The 24,255-nt window shown below is 41.6% G+C and overlaps 1 protein-coding gene across 1 annotated transcript in view; it reads left to right on the forward strand.

The window, feature by feature from the left end:
* The first annotated feature begins 7,261 nt into the window (after positions 1 to 7,261).
* The window catches only part of snrka (SNF related kinase a), a 42,215-nt gene continuing 25,221 nt past the window's right edge, over positions 7,262 to 24,255 (forward strand). The window contains exons 1-2 of the mRNA XM_069688088.1: positions 7,262 to 7,510; positions 8,277 to 8,968. Coding sequence (XP_069544189.1) covers positions 8,380 to 8,968 — 589 coding nt within the window. The 5' untranslated portion in view covers positions 7,262 to 7,510; positions 8,277 to 8,379. The remainder of the gene's footprint in view (positions 7,511 to 8,276; positions 8,969 to 24,255) is intronic.

Genomic DNA, 24,255 nt, shown 5'->3' on the forward strand with positions numbered 1-24,255 from the left:
TCTGGGAGGGCAGCAAAGTCTGGGAAGAAGTCTTCTCTAATTTGTTTATATTTTGAGCAGCTTGTAAGAAAAGGAATTTCAGTTTAACATCTGTTTCATCAATGAACACATATTCTGTTATTTCTGTCCAGCCGTAGCCTTTCATGGGAACTAGTTTCAACGGCAAGTTTGTGATCTCTGAAGTAGACTGAAAATGCAATTAAACAATTGACAACAACAATATTAGAGTTTACATTTTAGTTTGGTCAGAGAGGTAATCAAAAGTTTGTATTTATTTATTTATTTATTTGGTAAAGAACTTTGTCCTAATGTCTTCATATGTACTGCCATGTAGCAGGAAACGTAGCTCCGTCTGCACCTCTTTCTGTGGACAGCGCTGACTCAGCTTGACTTCTCTTCTCAAGGTAGACAGGTTCTATCTGCGTTGGCTCCAATCCCTGAGTCTGTACAACGTATGGTCAACGTATTTCTCTGTTTCTGATCACTGCTCAGGTAGTCTGCTGCTGCACACTGTCTGTTTAGAGCCAAATAACATCAAAAGTCTGCTATGAGTTGTTATGGTAGTTGTCCAAAGTTAATGAAAATTTATTTTTCTCTGGCTATAATTGGTTGGGCTGGGTTGTGTACGGGCTGTCATGAGGCCTTGTGCTGTTACAGGAGCTGAGCCCTAGGATCAGCTGGTGGAAAAGACTCCTCTCTTATGTTGTCCTCTTGGCACTGGAGAGCTTTGTAATGGAGGAGTCGGGGTCACAAGGTTTTGAGGTGTTGTATAATTTAATTGCTCTTTTTTGTTATCCGAATAAAAGGGGAAAGCGACCCAGCTCAGCTTGGCATCCGATCTTGGGGGTGTTTCTGTGGACTCAGAGAACCCTCCTGCAGATTTCAATTGAGTGTTTTTCCAGTTTTTCAAAGTAAATGTTAAACCGAGGGCAGTAGGGACTACATCCATGTTTCATGCTTCTACCTTTGGGGGGGGACAAAACAGTTACCTTATGCTTTCACAATGCATTTAACATTTGTGTCCCCCACTCTCAAACACACAGCAACAAAAAGATAGAGATACAGCAACCTTTATGAATGGTTTAGTACAAAAAAGAAACAATAAATAGACAAATAAATGTAAAATATACAGAGACATTTTTTGATTTTTGATCAGATGTTGTCTTCCAGTCATCGTTGTAGTCTGTGTCTTTGGGCAATTTGGAGAAGATTTATACGGGATACTTCTTCCACAAAACACAAATAAAAAAAAACATAAACCTGTTTACATTGGGCACACAATTTACTCTACAACAATACACTGTATTGTGTAGTTTCATAGTTTACAAAGTGTTGTATCTACAACTGGAAAATATGGCTAAGATTTTGCAAAGTAAAGGTCCAGTATTTTTCTCTGAAAGGGAGCAGAGTCAAAAGGTGGCACAATATTGAAATACAGTTAAATGGTCTGTACTTGTATAGTGCTTTATCACCTTTTGGTCTCAAAGCACTTTAACATGGTTTTCCCATTCACACACTAATGAGACAGATCACCATGCAAGGTGCTGCCATCAGGAGCACTTTCACACACCAGTGGTACACCATCAGGAGCAACTTAGGGTTCAGTGTCTTGCTCAAGGACACTTAGGCATGTGGACAGGGGGAGCTGGGGATTGAACCACCAACCTTCTGATTAGTGTGCAACCCACTCTACTGTCTGAGCCACAGCCTCCCGAGTTCCTAGTTCTTTAGTATACGTATTGAATTACTCTATATCATTTATCTTACCATGAACTGAAATATATTGCAAGGCAAAAATATCAAAATCTTATAAAATAAAATAAAACTAAGTTAATTAAAGGATACTACAATAAGTTAATATAAATCCTCAAACTTTACTATTCAAGAGCCCCATTAAAAAAATGCTAATGTTTGTGTAATTATTACTGCTCACAATGAAAGCTTCCAAAATTATGAGTCAATGTTAAGTCAATTGGGGTCTCAACACAGCATATTTTCCGTCTTGCTGTCAGAGCTGAAAGTTTGCTGGTTTATGTGAAATAGAGCATGACATCATCAGCAAAATCAAATTAGTATGTGAAACATGGCAGTACCTGAATATTAGGTTACCAGGACCGTGAAACTGAAGCAGCTACATAGCTACATAGCAGCTACTCCGTCAGTAGTTTCAGCTGTGTTTTTTTCTGACTGCGCCATGTGTTCCCTCAAAAAGAAGAATTTCCATCCATTATCTATACCTGCTTTATCCTGTACAGGGTCACGGGGGGGGGGATATCCCAGCGCACATTGGGCAAAGGCAGGGTACACCCTGGACAGGTCGCCAGTCTATCATAGGGCCAAGACGTAGAGACAGATGGAAACAAAGACCATTCACGCCTAAGGGCAATTTGTAGAACCATCAACCAGTGGATCTGCTGGGGAGCAAATTGTGAGGATAGTGGTCGCCACACAGTGTGGTGACAAATCAATAGCAACACTGCCATCTTCAGTTGGAAAACATAATAGCAAGCAGCAATGCCAATATTGTTCAATTATTGCTGCTTCTGCTCATTATGCATAATAATAGCACAGAATTAAAGCTTGGGTCTGCTTGTGGGTTAAAAAACCCAAAACTGTACATACAATCTATCATGACAAATGAAGGATGGTTATAAAACAGTGCTTTAGTAGATTATTGGCAGGGCTTAAAATGGGCCCTCAATGGAAATCACTCAACAGTATGAAGTACTGCAACTTCTAAATTTTACCCTTGGCATAACATAAGTTTCTCTTGCTCACTGGCACTTCTCATAAATTTCCTTTTTTTTTTTTGCCCTTTTCAAATCAAGTTATCTAGGCGATTCACTTTTGGTCCTAAAGGACACAATGTGCCACTCAGCTGTTCCCATTCTCGCTGGCTGCGTTTCTCTTTTTGGTGGCTAGCCTCAGTAAAACGACATAAACTTTGCCCGGCTCCAAAAGGACACAAAGAGAAAATAAACAGGGTCAGATGACAGATAACAGGGCTACAAAGGTGAAATCCATTCCAACCAGTACTAAATCCAGGCAGTGAGCAGCCATCCAACATTTGCGCCAAAGTGGCAGTTAACTGTGATGTCACCCGTTGGATTGTGAACTGCCGTTCTGAAACCTGCCCATCGACGTCTTTCTATTTTTGAGGCAGAAGTGACCATATTGGGAAGAGCTGGGGAGGAATCTGACTAGATCTCAGAGGACACTACACCCACCAACCTTATGCAGAAACCTGACTGCACCACAGGCCTGTCAATAAGGGTTTTTTCGACAAAAAAATGAATTAGAAGGAGTGACTGTAGTGAATAAAACAGCGATGACTCATGGAAACATTTTATTGACTTTGTCTTTCATGAGAGAAGTTGAATGGGCCTCTATGGAGTCACAGCCTTTTTTCGATTCCACCCTCGGTGGCCCTCGGTGACACTTTCACACTGGCTTCATTATTCAGACCACAAGGCTATGTCCACTTTAACATAAGGCTGATGTTTGTGCCAATCCTAACAGAATGAGCCTGTTGATATGTTGTTAGCCTCAGCTAAAACACCAGCGACTACTATGCAGTTCAGTCTGCGAACATCCATCCACCCATTACCTTCACCAACTATGTCCTGTACAAGTGTCACGGGGGTCTGAAGCCTATTCCCACTGACTTTGGACAAGTGGCTGCGTACTTCCTGGAAGAGTCGCCGGTCCATCACAGAGCCAACACAGAAAGACAGACAACCACGCACATTCCCACCTATGGTCCACACAGGCACAGGGAGAACATCCAAAGTCCGCACAGAAAGGCACCTGTTGTTTGTTCTGCCCAAAACATCCAAGTGCTTTCAGAATTAATGCTACTATCAAACACTCAATCACATAACAGAGCCCTAATTGTCTTCTGTCTCTCTGGGTGTCTTGTTTGAAAATAGCTGCAGTCAGCATTTGTTGTCAGACACCCACAACTTCCTTTGTCTCTTTCAGATTAAAAGGCCTCAAGTGTTTCATACATCGCCCAGCCATATAGTAGATTTCGACCTGGTTCTATTACTCTGATAATTGAAATGGTTGTAGCCTTGATTAAATAAATATACGTTGTGAACATCAGCATTATCTCAGAATATATTTTATTCACACATGCCTCAAATGCACTTGCCAACTTGTTGAACTTTGCAGGGTGGCTCATCTGAACCATATAATACCTATCAACAGAAAAACAGAAGAAAAGGTGTATAAAAAATGGAAGCTCCTTTACCCACAAGGCTTCCTATCAAGGAGTCAGAGTCAGGAAGATAATAGGAAACAGTAACCTAGAACAAAACACCATGTATGTATTGATGAGATTTAGATGAGATCACAAAAAAATTAATTAAATCAATAAAACATACCAAAAATAATGGTGTAAAATTATCAACTGAAATTTGACATTAAAGTTATTCATTTTTTCTCCTTAGCCTGAGCCATGGATGACTGCTGTGTTCATTTCATAACAGTTATTACCAGTTTTTCCCTATAAATAGCATTCATATCAACATTCAACTCTGAATTACAACTGCAAAAAGTTAATTTATTCTAAAAGCTCTCATATCCAACTTGGCACCAGAAATTATGCAACCGAAGTCTGTTGTTAAAATTAATCAAATGCAGAAATGGTATTACATGCTGAACAAGCAAGAACAGTTTCAATCCTCATTTGTCCAGCCATCACTCAACATAGACTCCAGACCAGTTTATGAATAATGTTTTCTTAAATTTAAACCAGCAATTTACCATGACAAATATGAACACATGGAGCTTTCTTCTTTTTGTTTTCTTTCCCATTATTACCTTACTTTCCACATTACATGGACATAACATCAGTCCAGACCAAATAGCCGTGTGTATAGACATGAAGCACAAGTGGCCACAAGGCCTGCAAAAGGCCCAGATGGATGGTGATTGGTTTCATCAACCAGCATGTCGGTGGAGGATGACCTGAGGTCCATAGAGCAGAGGGAGCATGACTAGTGATTGAAGTCTGCTGCATTTGCTCAAATTTTTTAAAGATGACAGAGCACAGCTTGATATGATGGAAATTGATTGATTGTAGAAATAGTTCCTCTGTGCCTCACTGATGTGTGACTTTTCACGTGATAATCCACCATATGTTGTGCACCCTTAAATGTGCCGAAGGAGCAGAAATGTAACTGACTGCTGCTACATATTTTTTCATCGGGAGTCTCATCCTCCAGCAACACACTGGGGTGTCTCTATACATCAATGGAAATAAGCCAAGACTTAAAGAGCATGATTATTATAAGACATAGAATAAGCATTAGGCATTTCATAACTGTAAACACTATGTATAGATAATGTTTAGACTCGCTGTGTATTAGCTGTCGGATTCAACGGTACAGCCAACACAACAAGGCATGTTAAATTTAAGCACCACTTTGGATTAACGTTATTGCTCACGGCAGCAAATGTCTCCAAATAAGATTTCCTCCTAATAAACTAGCTTTGCTCTTTTTGCTCTCTGGCGAACTGGTGCTCAATGTGGGCGGAGCCAAACGTTTGACCTTGCCTGATCTGCAGTCTACAGCCAAGGGCTTCTCTAAAAATGGGGCTCCTCTGACTGTAGGTTCATTTAATAACCCGAACGCTGGGTTGATGCCGTTGGGTCATAGGTTGGGTAGGTTTGACCGAGCGTAGGGTTATAAATATTGACCCAGCGCAAAGGGTTGGAGAGGTGACTTGAAATCGAGGCTCATCACTTTTGCAATTTGGCATTTCAATTCCAAGTGCAACCCAAAAAGACCTTTCTGCCGCTTTGTTACAGCATGTCAAAGGAAAAGTCAATAAAACTGTAATAAAATAAATCCAATCCAAAATAACTCTTGCGATTTGTGTTCTGTCCAATCATAGACAACATCTGTTGTCCTACCCTTTCTGGTTTGTGTTTTCTGAAAAAAAAAAAAAAAAAAGTGTTTTCAGAAATGTTTTTGCTTTTTGTGAAATGTCGTTGTGTTTTGTGAAATGTTTTTGTGGTTTATGAATTGTTTGTGTGTTCTGTGATTCTATGTTTTTATGTTTGACCGTCAGGGCCACCGTACTTTTTTTTTACAGCAAACATTTTAATTTTGTCATCACTTCAGATAAAGCACTGGTAGCGATAACAGAACACTTGTGGGTATCCTACTTTAGAGGTTCTGCTTTGGAAAATGTATATTTGTCACATCTATTTCTATAGCCTACAAATGTTTTATATAAAAATAACTATACATTTGGAGATATTTATTTGGACTGTTGTGTTTTTGTCCACTCTCTTGTACTGTATTGTAACTGAGCAAATAAAAAATACGGTCCATTGTTAAATAACGGCACGCAAAAGGTGGATGGGGACAATGCGCTATTGGGAAAAGCTTTCCATTTTTATGAGGCAATAAATCGGATATAAACACATTTATTTTCAGGGAGTGTGCCTTCACTGACAGATCAGATACGGATGCAGGGTGAGGTGTAGCTGAGAGAAGGTTAAAAGCCAACACGTAGCCAATGATTATCCGCCACTAGATGTCACTGCAGGCCGTTTATTTGGAAGACCAACCGACACTGAAAGGCATTGGACCCACAAACGTGGAAATCTTGTAGTATGTAACACAAATATTGACGGCTGAAAAATCTAATTAAGTCGGATTTTGGCACTCCTGTATTAAATGTGGCTGTTGGTTTATTAGGCCATATGATGAAATATTGAACGTCCTACATATCTTATAGTACACTCATTGAAAATACCCCCTGTAATTAAGGCCAAACTGTAATACCATTAGTAATTCTACCGTATTTGTGTTGTTCAGCAATATTTTCCAGTCAGAAGCATTTTAGTTTGACGTCAGACTTGAATGCGGATGGTGATGCTCTTGTGAGGCCTTCAAGTACTGCTCGTAAGAACCAGTTTCTAAACTGCCGGATTTTTACAATTTGCTCCGCAAGTGAGAGTTATAGATTACAATAATAACAAAATAGTCAAATTAAAAATAAATTAAAAAAAAACAGTTTTATCAATTCTGTTGGTCCCAAAAAGAAAACAGTAGATCGTGTGACAGATTTAAAAATGAAAAATTGGCTTTGTACGTTATGTTTTCGCACATTTATAAATATTTGTGACGCATGTCTTTTTAACATTGGAAATAGTTTTAGACGGTGTGAATGACGGCCTTGTAGTAGTTTGAGACAGATCACGTGTAAATCTCGACCGTTGTTTTTAGCCGTGAAGGCAGCAGCAGCACCGACTGGGAGGATCCGATGAGGGCAAACCGCTCTGCTAACGATGCGATGCCTGTTTCTACGGATGAACCTTGAACACAGGCACCTCCTAAGTGCCGCAGTCATCTCCAAAGGCTGGACAATTCCTCGTCCTCTGTCATAATTTGTAAAAAAAAAAAAAGAGAAAAGCTTGAGTAGACAGCACCCTGGGGATCCAAGGTGCCGACTGGATTCAGAGCTGTATGCCCACCGAAGAGCAGCCGGAGAGGTGAGCTGTGAGACACACGTAGTAACTTTAGCGTGCTACATGCTAACCAGGGCTAGCTGAGTGATTTCAAGCAACACCTGTGTACCTGGATGGCAGGCGGTCTGTTACCAGAGGTGAAATAAGTTTGTTTTACAGATCGCTGTTGGAGGGGCTGTTGACGTCCTCGCGTTAAAGAACGAAAGGCAAGTTACGTGAGTCACTGAATGGGGCTAACGTTGATTAATCAATGAACAACGAGCTAGCCCGAGGTAACGTCAGGCTAACGTGGTGCTATCGTTTGGGCCCGTTACTCAGCTGACTTCACGCGTCTGACAAACTCTGCCGTTGCCGAGTAAGAAGCTTTCTTATTCATAATTAAAAATTGCGTTTGACTTTACTCGGAGCACCACATCAAACACGTATATTACGTTAGTGCAGTAACCTGTCAAACCAAGTTGGACCGCCTCCTAACAACATGTACCGAGGCGGGGTGAAGAATACAGTGCACAGGTTTATTACTCCAACCTACACGAGAGCTCCTCTCCTAACATATTTGCTCACTACGCCTGTTGAATCTGTTTTCATACTGTCATTTATTCGAGCACTATTCTACCTAATGTTTCACAATGGGCAGGTGCATTGCTGTGTCAAACTATTATGAAAGAGAGCTGAACATGGTGAATGTTTTCCAACTTCATTTGGACCGGTATGGTTTTTTTTCAACTTTGTCCATATTCTGTAATTAGTGCATATTGAGTGTTTTTTATTTTTCTCTTGTGTCATTCAGAGTGCTGGAGCCATGGATTTCTCCTTCAGCCTCCGCTGAACTGCAATAACCTGGACCATCGCGACCCGGCCGACGTGCCCTCTCCCCGTCGCCCTCTCCAGCTATGGCAGGCTTCAAGCGGGGTTACGACGGCAAGATCGCTGGCCTGTACGACCTGGACAAGACGCTGGGCCGCGGCCACTTCGCCGTGGTCAAGCTGGCGCGCCACGTCTTCACCGGGGAGAAAGTGGCGGTGAAGGTGATTGACAAGACGAAGCTGGACACCGTGGCGACGGGCCATCTTTTCCAGGAGGTCCGCTGCATGAAGCTGGTGCAGCACCCCAACATCGTGCGCCTGTACGAAGTGATAGACACTCAGACGAAGCTTTACCTCATCCTGGAGTTGGGCGACGGAGGGGACATGTTCGACTACATCATGAAACACGAGGAAGGGTTGAACGAAGAGCTGGCGAAGAAGTATTTCGCCCAGATCGTCCACGCCATCTCCTACTGCCACCGGCTGCACGTGGTGCACAGGGACCTCAAGCCCGAGAACGTGGTGTTCTTCGAAAAACAAGGACTGGTCAAGCTCACCGACTTTGGATTCAGTAATAAGTTCCAGCCCGGCAAAAAGCTGACCACGAGCTGCGGATCGTTGGCGTACTCCGCGCCAGAAATACTGCTGGGAGACGAGTACGACGCTCCGGCCGTAGGTATGGAAAACCCATGTGGGCTGATGGATGATGCTAAAAAGGAATGAAATGTGTCATGCTTGTTAATAAGAATTGCGGTGTTGGGACAGTTTACAGCGCTGTACTAACAGACGGGAAGTGAGCTAGTATTGCTTTCAACCTTGGCGCAGTAGTCCCCCCCCCCCCAACCACCTCTTCCCCCAAAAAACTGTCTCTGTGTTAGGAGTGCAGCCTTTATGGCATCAAAATAGACATCATCAAAGTGGTATTAAAAACCCAGCGTCGACGCAGCAGTCGGCTCATGGGTTCGGCGGTGCGGTTAGCACCTGTTTCACACATTTATTTTTTATTTTTTTTTATCACGCCTCGATGCAACACCTTTGGCCGTTAATGTGGTTACAGAGCCTGAACACTGCCTGTTCTGGCGACGAGTTAGCTTCAGTGCATCGATCATGTGCCAGTGCATTCAGAGTTGGACTTTTTTCTTTTTGTTTTACATATGAAGCTGCGTGTGCTCTAGCGGCATTCTGCTAACGGCACTCGACACCGAAGGTTTTGCCGATCGCGGTCGGCCTCGTGCTACGAGGTCAGCTCTACGGTGTCCGCGGGTGTCCCGTTGCGCTGAATTAACTGCCTCATCGATTTTCTATGAGGACTGACAAGAGTGCAGACAGACGGATCGCGTGTCCTTTCATGCTGTGATATGATATCTTTTCCGTCCGCTGGCTTTCACCGACGGCAAAAAAAAACAACAACACGCGGGACTCCGTCCTGCTCTTGAGGCGGGTAATGAGAAGTACCCAGTGTTAAAGCTCATTTTTCAGCCGACGAGGTTGCGCCCAAAGGAGTCTGAAGTCGGTTTCGGGATCATTTATTGAAGGAGAGAATTCTTTCACAGTTGTGATTTCAAAGGTGGTCGACCAAATGTTAATTTGCTTCCTCTTGTTCGATCACATTTCTTCTGTGTGGGGCTGAGCCAATGAAACTTTGGTTCTTTTCTTCTTGAACTTTATACACACACACACACACACACACACACACACACACACACACACACACACACACACACACACACACACACACACACACAATCACAAACCCCAAACATACTCACTCAACTTGGAACTTGATATGGTGTGTTTGACTGTGGACAGTGAAGGAAGCATTATGTTTCTCTGTTGGTGAAACATCTGTAATAAGTGACAGGAAGCCGTATCGTGGAGTTCAACGTACAGAACACCAAAACTTCCGTCTGAATAAATGGCTGGCAAAGTCCTGGGTTCAGATCAAAGATTCGAGATGAGATGATTTTGAAACTTGCAACGACTCAAACGTCTCCAGTCTGCAACACTCTGAAACCTGCCAGTTTACAGTGTAACATCTCCACAACAAGGACTTTCTGTATTTTCCATTTTAACTGCCAACTGTTAAGGCTTTTTTGTAGCTGGATATAATTTGTAGACGTGAACACGGATAGCGGTTGTGAGTTGATGGCGACAGTTGCATTTTTAGTCCTGATGAAATGGCAAAAACATTTGAATTTTTTTATCAATTTGATTCAACGTTTTAATGTTCTTCTCAGTTTTGTCTTTTGTCTGAACTGGTCTTTTGACTTAAAGAGGTCAGTAGAACAACATAGCAGTCTTCTTCCTGTTAGTTAAATTAAGCACCGTCATTATAAAGTTAACTAAAGTACTGTTATAATGAGGTTAAATAATTATTTATAATGAAGTAAGATAAAGTACTTTTACAATAAAGTTAAAATAAGTACTGTTATGATGAAATCAACAAAAGTAAATTACTCTTCTAATAAAGTTAGATATAGTACTTTTATAATACAGGTAAATAAAATACTGCTATAATAAAGCTAGATAAAGTAATGTTATAATAAAGTTAACTAAAGTACTGCAATAATGAGGTTAAATAATTCTTCATAATAAAGTAAGATAAAGTACTTTTTTGATCAAGTTAAATTACTGTTCTAATTAATGTAGATATAGTCCTTTTATAATAAAGGTAAATAAAGTATGGCTATAATAATGTTAGATACAGTACTATTATAATAAAGCTAAGTAAGTGCTTTTATTCTAAAACACCCAGCTGGTCTCAGGTTAGAAGTGTCGATGTCGTTACTGCTTCCGGTACACAAACGATCGGACAACAACGGTTATCTTTTTTTTTTTCACCTGTTAGCAGAAAAGTTCACTTTTACTGGCCAGAGTCGTTGCATCTGTGTTGTGCTACTACATTCTGCATTCAAAATCATTGATAGTCCATCGCAGTTTACTTTATCATGCTGGTCGCAGCCATCAGCCTCATGCAGTTTTGTTGCTGTGGAAATAAATGGAATGAGGTGAAAGCGCTTGTTGTTTGCACATGTGCAGCCCCAGACCCCAAGAAAGGTTTATTTTTGGGGGTTTTATTTAGTGTCCATCCTTGTCACCTGCTAAAATACAATTGGACTTGTGTTTTTAGGTAAGTTTATTTCTAAGGAAAAATGATTATCCTCTGTATAACATGATGATGAATTACATTCTGAGGCGAGGCGTAGAGCAGCCACTGACCATTAGTAGTTTGATTGCAGGGGTGGATGTCTTTCCCTTCATGGACCTACTGATAGTGGACACGCGTTAAAGCCGGCATTAGGAGGTCTAATACTCCACAAAACACCTTCTTGTCTACAAGTAGCCATCGATGACCCGTACGAACCGACTTATGCCAGCGCTCTGCGGGGCACATGGTTACTGTCGCCCTGCTGTCACTAAACGGGAAGAACAGTTAATCCGTGCTATTGTTTGGACTGCGCGAGGAGAGATGCCGCAATTATTCAGTCCTGTGGTGACACAGACTCGCTGGCTTTGATTAGAACTCATTAATCTGCTTCCCTCCACGGAGCCAAAGACCAGCTCCCTCCCATATACGGACCATTTTCCCCACAACAAAGTCTTTTGATTAATGGAAAGATAGAAATAATAATCGATGTGATTACTTTTGGGTTAATTTTTTTTTCTTCATATTTATGAGCTCAGAATGAAACGGGTTGTGTCGCGCAGGTTGTATCCTTCAAAACACATACTTTGACTTTTGCTATTTGCTGATGTCTCCGTAAACGCTTCACACGCTATCCTACTGTCCTGCTACTCCAACAGGGTTTAACAGCGCTTTAATAGTTAAATTAAAGCTACATTCCTTTATCTCCATAGAGGCTGCATATTGCTGTTTCTCACTGACATTTACACCTACTTTTAGCTGCCTTTTTTTTTTTTTTTTTTAAGAGACCACCGATCCCACTTTTTTGAGGTAATATCAGCCGATTGCTCCACCCTTCATTGTCGCAGACTCGTGATGGAAGTTGCCGCTCAATGAAAGAGAAGGTAAAAAAATTCCGACAGGCTGAGGAGATTGTGAGGTGTCCCAGATGGTTGCCGTCATCTATATTTCACCACGCTGGACAAACTGATCAGTTGTGTCTGACGCCCGTTTCCAGTCTCAACAGTCCACGTCTTTTGTGTTTGGGCTGTTATCATCTTAATACGGTCTCTGAACGAAGCATGAGGCTTCAAACGAAAAGTGATTTTCTGCAGAAGACTATCACACTGTTATTGTCCCCGTTCACAAATGATATCTTATGTTTTGAACACGTCATTTTCTACTCCCCTAATGTAAGACCACCCCCACGTTTTCAAAACCCATTTCCAGAGGAAGAATATTGTCATGTTCATGTGCTATGTGGCAAGAGAAGCTCAGGGCCTGTAGAGCCTGTTTAACTGTCGAGGGGAGTGTGTGTGTGTGTGTGTGTGTGTGTGTGTGTGTGTGTGTGTGTGTGTGTGTGTGTGTGTGTGTGTGTGTGTGTGTGTGTGTGTGTGTGTGTGTGTGTGTGTGTGTGTGTGTGTGTGTGTGAATGGAAGCCTACCTAGGCATGGTGGCTGGCGGAGCAAATGCTCAGCTGTCAGTCAGTTATGGTGGGGATCAACCAAAGTTATCTGGGCTCCCGACAGAGGCGGAGGGAGACGTGAAGGATTGGGTGACAGGTGGTAAAGGTTGCGCGGTCGCACTTCATCTTGAGACACGAGGACACGCGCTTAGTCAAAAGTTCCACTGCCAGACTGCAGTTCAGTGTAAAAAAAACAACTTTACAGGTGAATTCTTATCACCTAGAAGAGAGACAATTGCTTTTCTATGAGTTTAACTTCTTTTTTTGTTAAAAAACAACAACTATATTTTCTACAGCAGTCTTTTTGAATTAGATTATTTTTCTATTGACATTCTATATAGTCTCTTGTCATGATTATATCTATTTGAAAATTAAATAATAATACATAGGCTTGATCAATATGAGCATCATACTACCGGTGCGGTTCTGGGAAAGGCAGCGTGGGTCGGTTGGTCCACGGACTAAAATATCATAACAACCGTCGGGCTGCTGTTTACTTTACAGATATTCATGATCCCCACAGGATAAATACTTTCCATCTATAGTCATCACGAAGTGCCGATTTGTGGTGTTGAGTAAATATCTCATTCTCTATGGAATGGACAGACATTCATGCCCTCACCCACATGATGAAGTGCAACTCTGGCGATCTCCTGACCTTTCAGTGCCAGTTTATTTAATTACAACACCACAGACCATATCGGCCCGTTGAAACAAACATAACTTTGCACCAAATCTCCCCAATATCAGTCTTGTGGAGCTAAAAGCGAGCTATTTCTTCTGAGGGCCAAGATGGATCGAGGCCTGTCGTCTTGTTTGTCCAGGACCGCTAACATGAACACTCACATTCTCGCCTCTGTTGCCAGACGTAGGTTGGAAGCAGATATTTTTTGGCCTGAATTTCAGACATTCGGGGTCTACAGCAAGTCCATGAATATACGTAATGCAATAACGTAAGAAGTCTAGTTGTTGTCAACTCCAGTAACGTTTGAATGGAATGGTTTGAAGGAATTTAGGGAAACTTCTAAGCACCTTTTCTCATGTTGTCTACTGTTGATGTTCATGACCCCCCACCCCACCCACCCCCGCCCCACCCAGTTAGGGAGTCTCAAAAAGTCATTAGCTGACATTCTTCAAGGCCTGTTATGTTACTTTGCTCAGGCTGCACAGTGGGACTCATCACTCCGAGTGCCAATCAGGTTTTTGGACTTTAAAAATTGCAACATGACTTCGGAGGTGGGATTGACAGCCTTTGGATTTCCGCTCGACGGGACCGTAACTGCTGCGTACTTTCTGTTGTGCTTCCATATTTAGTTGTTGAGCCCGCAGAGAGGGTGAGTGGTTTTCAAGGGAACGGTGAATGAAGTGAACTCGCTTCCATGTTGTCAGACGTGTGTAGCCGCTGATGCCCTCACACCATACTTTGTTTTCCTTCCACCCTCAGCCAGCCTGACTCATGCAGGCTGAGATTGCCATCAGCACAGGAGTGTAAGGCTTTTATGTTGGGAGAGGAAGCATTTGAAATGAAAGGGTGATGATGATGATGATGATGATGATTGTCATAGGCAGGGTCTTTGCATCGTTTTTTTGTTTTTAACTGTAACCAGCCTCACTGGTAGGTAATAGTCAGTTTATGGTTAGGTTGACTTCAATAATGCTGTTTAAGTGGTGTAGTGGATGCAATCTATTATTTTTTATTGTTGATTAATCTAAGGATTATTTTTGATTAATCAATTTATTGTTCAGTCTTCACACCAGCAGAAAACAGTGCAAAATGAACAATGCTTCCTTCAGCTCTAGTTCGATGTCCCTGAAGGGTTCGTCTGAAAAACAGTTAAAATCTCCAAAATGTACAATAATGTAAATCATGAGATTGCGATCTCTGTGACACCGACCAATAAAAGTCAATAAAACATTTTTTTATTGACTTGGAATTTTATGCAGAGTAGTTGAATGGCGCAGAAGGCTTTTTGGAGCCGATCTCTAGTGGCACTTGGTGGCATCGCAGCTTAAGGCACTTCTGCATCAGCCTCTTTTATATACAGTCTATTGAATTATCTTGATATTTTGCACTGGTATTACCAGTCAGCGTCGCCGTTGACAACCCAGAGATGCGGTATAAATGTTGTACCCCCCTGTAACCAATGAAAATGTCTAAAAATACTTTTGACATGTTGTAAATTGAAGCTTAATATGCGGACAGTATGTTATCAGCTGGAGGCAGAAAAGCTGACTGATATGCCACATGGAGCATACTAAGAGGCAATAACACACAGATGTTTCCAGTTTCATCCGGGCGTCTCACTTCAACTTGTGATTTACTGCTCGCCCTGTACTTCTCTTGCCGTGGCCTCCGTTTCCCTTTTTTCCGCATCCTGAAGCGCGGTCCGGGTCGAGCTGATGGATGTCTGGTGGTCTGCTCCGAACAGGAAACCTCTGCTGTTAATCCACACACTGAGCCGCACTCTCAGGCTCGCTTATCCAAACGTTCACATCCCAGATCAAGCAGCCAGCCCCTGTACTGCATCTGGCCGGTGGTTTTGTTAGTGAGCCAGCTGCACAAGTGAAACAGTCAGCTGTGTTCTCCGTTACGGGGTTTTTTCACTGCCAGTTTACATGTAAAAGTGAGTATTTTCCAAAGCCAGACGTTCTGTCAGTTCTTTTCTTAATCACAGACTAAATAGGGACTCCGGAGACGTGGCCCTCTTTATTAAAGAAGAGCATAAAGGAGAGATGAGGAAGAAAGGAAAAGATGTTCTAACCACAGAAGGAGCTCCTTGAATTAACTATTATCACAGTAGGATTCCGCTGTAGAAAAAAAAGACAGGAAAGCAGTCTGGGAAAGAAAGACGGGTGATTTAAGTGTAATTATTCTTTTCAGTCATCCGTGACTAATTAAGGCTGGTGTTGTTGTGTGCAACGAGGCCAGTCGTGCTGTATCGTCGTAGGCCAATGGGGAGGCTCGCTGGGTCCTTAGCGCACCGATTGATTGGTTGATCGGGAGCTCAGATTAGGGTTGTTGAAGTGCACTTGGAAGCTGTTTGCCAACCTGCCTTTAAGCAACAAAAGAAGAAAACGAACAATGCTAGCGGCCACCAGTAAAACAGGGAGAAACACGGCTGCTACAGTCATCAAAACATTCTTTGTGGAACTTGGCTACAATTATTCATATTTGCACTCGCACCAGAGGGGAAATATGAATAATACACAATGAATCGGTCAAATATCAGAAGGCACGACTTTCCAATTAAAGGGATCTCCTTCTGACATGCTGTAGGAAATATAAAGAATAACAGCTTGGTCTAAATCAGGATATTTATTGAATAGTATTTTTCACAAGAATAAATTATATAAATGGTTATTTTAGCACGTAAAAGTCAGGGAGGAAACTAAACCGAATTAAATGGACTAACAAAGAGTGATTACCTGCATGGTTTGCACCGCAACTCATCTTTATTTCTGTTTTGAAGGAGTTCCACGCAGAACCTTCTGACAGCCGTAGTTTTCTTTGCATGTTTCCTCCATGTTCACACCGGGACATCTAATGACCGGGATAGTTTTACGTGCAAAACCTCCAGACACCTGAAAGCAGCGTGATCTTCTTCTTTCCCATGTTGTTCAATGCTGGCTGGCAGGCAGCTTTAAGGCTCATTACCGCCACCTTCTGACGGGAGTGACGTATTACAAACAGGCGCCGGTGAAAACAGAGGAAATTAGGAATAACGAAATTTGCGCGTACTAATCGATTTTGGAGATTAAAACGACTATTCGAAATTCATGACCCATCCTTAGTGGTGATAAAGTCCTCTAAACGTTGCTTAAGAAAGAAAGGAAAACTAAATTAGAATATAAATTAAATAGAAGGTTCGCTGGCTGAGTAAAATTCTAAGTGAAATCCCTCCCCTCTACTCTTTGGTAGGTGCTGACGAGGGTCTGTCTGCTACAAACTCCTGAAAAAAAGTTAAAAGACAATAAGGTACAGCCCAAACTCTGCCAGGTAAAGCGAGCATATCGTGAGTCTACCACATCTGGCTCTGGACCAAACAACAGTGCTGGGCTTGTGTTACAGTTCACATGATGCCGACTGGCCCAAAAAAACCTGGCAAAAGGATGACTCGACCCTAATTGTGTGAAATCACCAATAACTGCTCGTAATAATAAATAATAAATAAATCAGTGATTTTCATGACAAAGGGGGACAAACTCAATCTGCTGATTTGCTCCGATACATACAGTCAAAAGCTTTTCAGAACAGCTTCTGTGAATACAGTCCGGTAACTCAGCTTGCAGAAGCGTTTGCAGAGCCGCTCCAAAGGGGCGGACCGATCAGCGAATCGGTGTCGTTGGTTAAAAGCGTGTTTGTCCCGCCCCTTCTTCGCTGTGATTGGACGGCTGGTTACCGTGGCGAGTGCAGGGTTAATATTTTTCAACACTCGGTGACCTGGAAAAAAACAAAACACCAAATGTTCAAGCGTTCAGCACAGAATAAACGCTCAGCACCTCGTCAAGCTGCTGCCGTTAATTAAAAAATGTAAATAAATATGCTGTACTCACTTTGGGGGACCAGGGCCCGGTTTTTTGCGCACGCTGATTGGTTAAAATTAATCTGAGGTCAACAGCCAGTAGGAATGGGACGACGGCAAACAATTCCCGAGGGAGTGTGGCAAGACCCGGATTTACCAAGTGAAATTGGGTCTGGCTACTCTAAACACTATACAATTTCAAATGCAGGCCATGGGGGTCTTATGTGGTGGAGGAGGAGGAGGACAACGACGACGACAAGACAAGTGGAACGTAGTGACATTTAATACTGAGATAGACAATTTTAGAAAGGAGTGGGGGGGGGGTACTGTCACCCCTCCGAAGAGACGTTGGCTTTGGAGAATTTGGAGTGGCTGACTTTAATGACGTTAAAACAGACCCTTGAGTGTAATATTGAGTTTATACAACAAGTTACCATCAAAATGAAATATGTATTTAAGATGTATTCATTTTGTGTGGCAATTTACTCTCAAAGCATAAAACCTTTTGTTTGCGTCTCCGTTTCCTTGCCGATACATGGTGTAGGACTAACCACTAGACAACAGTCAGTCTCGTCAGTCGAAGCGAATGGAACGTATGCAATGTTTACCACTGCAGGAAGTAGGCCGACCCTTAGCAACGACCCTAGCAACAGAGACGAGATCGAGTCGGTTTTTAGTATTTTCTAGAAATCTTTTCTCAAACTGCATACATACAACACAGAAACACTAAACTGCTTAGCTAGCTCAGTTTTGTTGTAACTCAGATATCCGCTGAAAAAAGATATCAATGTATTTTTAAGATTTTAGTGTGTTAAAACAAAACTGGTCCAGCTAGCCGCCGCTAGGATTTTAGGTGCACGACTATCCGTGGTGTTACGGTACGGGTGCTCTGAGCAATAAATAAGGAGCAAAAGAGACCCGATTTCACCAAATGGGTCACATTTAATGGACCTATAATAACTAAAACAAAACACTTTATATTACATATTATATGAAATTTCATTCCAATTATATATTCCCATTGAGTAGGCAGAGTGATATTTCTAGTGATGAGCAAGGTGGTTATGTCATGATGATTTGAGCACGTTCCAAAATGTACAGTTGACCAATCAGATCGCTGGGTCGGAACTACTTGTGTAATTTTGGGGTAGCTGTTGTGAATGGCAGGAGGAGGAGGAGGATCATGAACGATGTTGGAAAGATATGGAATCAAATATTTTGAGTAGGAGCGGAGACATGTAAAGGGAAGAAGTGGACAGAGGGAAGGAGGGGCTGATTTTTTTTCCATCCCTGTTTCCTCTTGGTGCATTTATGTTTGTTGAGGCTGGTGGTGGAAAGACAATAGTTTGGAGTTGTACAGCTGACTGACTGCCTGAAACGCTGAATGCTCTTCGGTTTGTCAAATCATGTGGGAGTACACCACTTACAATGTGAAATATAATCTTGGGTTTCCACGCTCGCGGTGATATTGATGTGTACCGTAGGTCCGCCGTGTTATTGCGTTGCCGGCTCGTACGGGTAGACAGATTCAATTTTTTTTTGCCAGAGGGGCCAGACAACAAGCACGTTTTTCAGTCTCGAGCTTGAGATGGGGAAGCGAGCGTTGCCATGGTAACGGAATCTGCAAGGGCCAGTGAGTCAGGTTGCGAGGTAGTACTCCCGTGGTCCCGTGGGGGCGTCTGCCTGTACTCCCCAACCCCTCCTCCGTCCGGCTCGGGTTGAACCTTCGGCACACGATCTGCAAATAACAAGGCGACGTAGAGCGCACGCGTGCGAACACACACACACACACACACACACACACACACACACACACACACACACACACACACACACACACACACACACACACAAACTTCATACAAATACTGTCAGTGATTTTAATGCCAAATTTAATTTGATGCCAAAGTTTTTTGTTCTCCGCAGAACGGAGCTTTTTATTTTCCAACTTTGAGGCGTTGTGTTTATTCATAAAGTTTGATGAGGTTTGTCAGCAGTAGGGTGATATTTTAGCGCGGCTCAATTACTTTATCATACGCTGAAGTCCCGCCTCCTCACACCGATGCTTAAGTTTTATATTTTGAGAAAGTTTAAACGCTGCACTTTCACCTGACTCCCTCCTCCATGCACACGTCACCAACAATCGTTTAAAATCGTACCTGCTTTGTTTATGGGCAAAGTATACATCATCTATTTTGAAATACATTTCAAGCCGCTGTCTAAAAGGATTTCGTAAATGTTAGTTTTGGGCTGCATCACACTCATTGACGTAAACCGCTGTATTTCGAAAAGTATAATTTCAATACCACGAATGCCTTTTTTCTGTTCTGACTCAAACATGTTCTATTAACGTGATGTGTTGTCGTACACAACACACACTACCAGAGGTTCAGTCATGATTTGGGAAACTGGCAGCCGTGTTGGGACTGCCAGTTTTGGGAAAAAGAAGTAAACACAGTCTTATTGTCCTCCACCTGCAGCAGAGGACAGAGGAGTGACTGGAGACAGACTGATAATGAGGACAATGTCTCGTCTCTATTATGTCCGAACGTCCTGCACTCATTGGATGTCAGCAATATTAGTGAGATATTATTTAGTTTACTATGACTTTTCTGTTGTAAACATTTCTCTGTTGCTGCTGTAAAAAACAATATTATGTCGTATTTGAATTATATATATTCTAAGGACAACCAATAAGAGTGTAAAGCCACGCATCAACACCAGAAGCCAGACAATCCTACCACCCAACAGAATAGGGACTGCACTAAGTTTGACCAAATTCAAGTTCCGTTTTCTTTTTATTTACTGAGCATCTTTGTCTGTATTTGAGTTACGTTTAACTTGATACAAGAAACATGTCTGAAAATGTCCACGTCGAGTCAACGTGTCGGGATGAAAACACCACACTGCAACTGGTTCTGTGCTTGCCAAGATTTTCAATCTCATGGACATATGATATTAATGTTTTAGTTTTATAAGTCATGTATGCGTTTCTGTCCATGAATTGATGCTATATTTTTCTAATGGAAGTTCCTGTGGTAGCTGTGGCTATAGAACCCGATCATTGTAAGGTCCGTGGTTTGAGTCCTGGTTTCTTTGGTCGAGATGCTGAAGACACTGAATCCAAGATGGTTCCTGATGACAGACAAGACTGACGGCTTTGCATGGGTGCTTTGTTGCCATGGATGGGTTAATGTAAAGCAGAAACTCTAAAGATTAATGTCTAGTTAAAAATGAAATATGGGTCTTTAAGATGAGCCAACTTGTTTCAAGTTACTAATTATTAAGTAATTTTCACTTACAATAGTGATTTATTTTCCTTGTTCCTTGGCCTTTACTTTCTCAATCTGCTCAAATTACTAATTGGTAAAAAAAAAAAAACTAATAATATTTACTAATATTTAGGGTGTTTCACCTATTACTACGTAAACTAAGAGTTTATTTATTTATAGACTGCAACCAACTTATTTTAAGATTTTATGTCACAAAAATGAACTAGCTGCATGTAGTTAGTTTTACGAGTGTTGAAGTGGAGATGAACTTCTGAATGACATGAAAGTGCAGTTCTTCTCTTAGGATGGAGTGAAGCACGTGGGAAAAAAAAAAGAATATATTCTTATTATTTACAAATCCATTCACATTATTAAGAAAAATCTAAACATGATTTGACCATAAGTTTTCTGTTTGACTATTTACTTCCGTCAGCTGTCCGTCATCCTCACAGTTCTTCCTTCTTAACTGTCACATTTTTCCAGAATTAATTTTCATCACTTCACACATGAACAGTCTGCTGTTGGTTTTATGACAACACTTAGTTGAGGATTATGTGCTTTTACTTAATTTGGAGGAATTGTTTTTGTGGTGGTGGATCTTCAATAACTTTATTTCTTAAGCTGTGTAAATTTTCACATTACTGAGGTAAAACAACTTTTCACTTTTGTAATCTTGTTCTTTTTGACAAATCACTAATATTGTTAGCAAAACAAACAATTTTAATCGATCACCTTCTTAATCTGCAGAATTGCAGATCCACTAATTGTCTCAAAGATGCTGACAAGTAGTGAGAAAAGGACAAATTAATCACGAATGACGATAGTTGTTAGTTTCTGTCCATAACCGTAAATACAGCCAACTGTGTCGCTGGTATCAGATTCAAAATGAGCAATTATTTTTAATAAAACAATCATTTTCTCAGTTTCAACATTTGATATGTTGTCTTTGATATTATTTTCTATGGGTTTACATGATTTACAAATCATCACATTCTGTTTTTATTTACATTTTACACAGCGTCTGGACTTTTTTGAAAACAGGATTGTAGTTATATTTTTTCATATTAAAGGCAGAGAAGAAGCCCCAGAGCTGTCTTACTAGTGTCATGGGACAGAACCACACTTTATTCTAGGACCCTGGCTTTCATCCATATTCAGCAACAGCATCTCTGCTCATCACCCAAGAGCTGGCATATTTCTCCTTTCCATCCTCGCTCACCTTCTCTCACTGTTCCCCTAGGCATGTATTATTATTTAAAAATTCTTCATTTTGCTCCACAACCTGCCTCTCCCTTTCTGACAAGTGCTGCTGCTGTTTGCAGAAGTGCATCCTGTGCTGCCCCCCCCCCCCACACGCACACACACACACACACACACACACACACACACACACACACACACACGTGCTGTGGTTCTTTTTAACATCTGTTGCTCATTCTCTCACTGGCAAGACGAGGAGGAAAAAAAAACAAAAAATGCCCTTGTGAGGCAATTAACATTTGGAATGACACAAGACAAACATCTCCCATGACTGGGTTTGTTAGCATTTTATTGAATCTGAATCGTGTTCTAAATACACTGATTGAATTCCAATCCCTCATTAAAAGAAGTGTTAAATGAAGTGGTGGTAAATGAAGATAAAATGCAATGCTTGCAGTAACAAAAGGATGAAATTGGTTTGTCTGCAGGGCTCTAGATTAACTTCTTACATTGATTGCGTTGTGCAACAGCACATTATTTAGGTGCACCCAAAATGTTTTCACCACATTGCATGATAGTGGTTTCCTGTTCTGTTCCGTTCCCATACACATTGGTAATTTCTGCACACGTTATTTAAATGTTTGAAGATTTAAATAATGTCCCTCTTCATCTCCCATCACTTTTTGAAAAGTTCTGAAACACCTTTCTCTTTGGGATAAAGAGCAGTTGATTTGTGTCACGACAATCAGCTAAATGACTAAAAAAAAATCTGGAACTCGAAAGAAGGCTCGAAGGACTGAAGTATTTATTTGTATTCAAAATGTGCATCATCACATACACGTACAACTCAAACAGTAACTAGCAGTGGCGGTGATGGTAGAGCAGGTTCCCCACTAACCGGAAGGTTGGTGGTTCGATCCCCCGGCTCCTCATGTCCCAAGTGTCTTTGGACAATACACTGAACCCTGAGTTGCTCCCGATGGTGTACCATTGGTATGTGAATGTACTCTTGATGGCAGACACCTTGCATGGCAGCTCAGTCTCATTAGTGTGTGTGAATGAACAAATCGAACAGACACGGCCCCAAAAACACAGCTTTTTAAAGCTTATTTTATCATTAATGACGGGATTAATTTCAGATGAACAACCAGAAAACTAACAAGAAGCAGCGACTTTAGTTAACAACACCGAGATAACTCGTGGAGAAATTTTATTGACTGAAAATTTTATGAGCCTAGTTTAATGGGAGTCTATGGAGCTGCAAGCTTTTTGGAACCGACCTCTAGCGGCACCCGGTGGTACTTCTGCATCGGCATGTGTGACCAAAATGCTCGTATTCTGGAGCCATGATATAAGGCAAGATACGACTTGATATTTAAGAATCTAGCTTCTCATAAAACTTTGAATATTCCCAATGGCCTGACCGGGAAAAAAGAAAATAATATCTGTTCCATAACTGTGGTGATTTATTATACAAAATCCATAAATCCATACAACAGCAATGTCCCGTTTAGATGAAGCAGAATTTTCTGATATGATTCAGAAGCGTATGGATGGCAAATCGTGGCAGAAACTGAGACGATGCTCAAGAGATCTCAGTGAATTCCTCAGGTTGAGAGATTCACTTGTGGCGGCTGTGGGGGAAAGTGGAATACACTTTATCCTCTGTAATGATAACTAATTGAGGCCTTCCACGCTGTTGGACATTTATCGCCACAAAGTTACTGCAGCATGCGTAACTCCGAAAGATGTTGGCTCAAACTTTGTCATTCATGAATGCACACGCTAGAGTCCCAATAATGCATTTGAAGTGTTACTTTTTTTGTCAGTTTCCACATACATTGGTGAAATGTGAACACATTGTAATATAAATGAACAGCTACATTCAATTAAATTCAATTCATATAGCACCAAATCACAACACAGGTTTATTTCATGGCACTTAACACATTAAAGTCCTCACAGCAGAACTTCACAGCATTATACAGAGAAACACAACAATTCCTACATAAAGTAGGAGGTAAAAACTCCTCTTTAAGAGAGAAAAACCTCCAACAGAGGGAAGAAAAACTCCCTCTTAACAGGAAGAAACCGCCAGCAGAACCAGGCTCAGAGGTGGAGAACATCTGTCTCGCCCGGTTGGGGTTGAGAGGAGAGCAGAGAGAGAAAAGGACAGCATAGAGATCCAAAACATGAACCGTTGGTGGAGATGACAATCGCAGAGCATTCACAGCTGATGCCGCTCACCCAACAAAGAGCAGCGCACACCGACGCTCTCCCACTCTCGCTCGCCACAAAGACACGCTGATGCTTTTTTGCGAGCTTGAAGCCTTTCAAGCCTCAATCGGTGAATTTAAAGGGTGGTTGAGGAAAAATAAG

Source organism: Brachyistius frenatus, unplaced genomic scaffold (assembly GCF_029030835.1).
Source record: "Brachyistius frenatus isolate BFR_SWC_R1_liver_20210118 unplaced genomic scaffold, ASM2903083v1 Contig_524, whole genome shotgun sequence".
NCBI classification, from domain to species: Eukaryota; Metazoa; Chordata; class Actinopteri; family Embiotocidae; genus Brachyistius; species Brachyistius frenatus.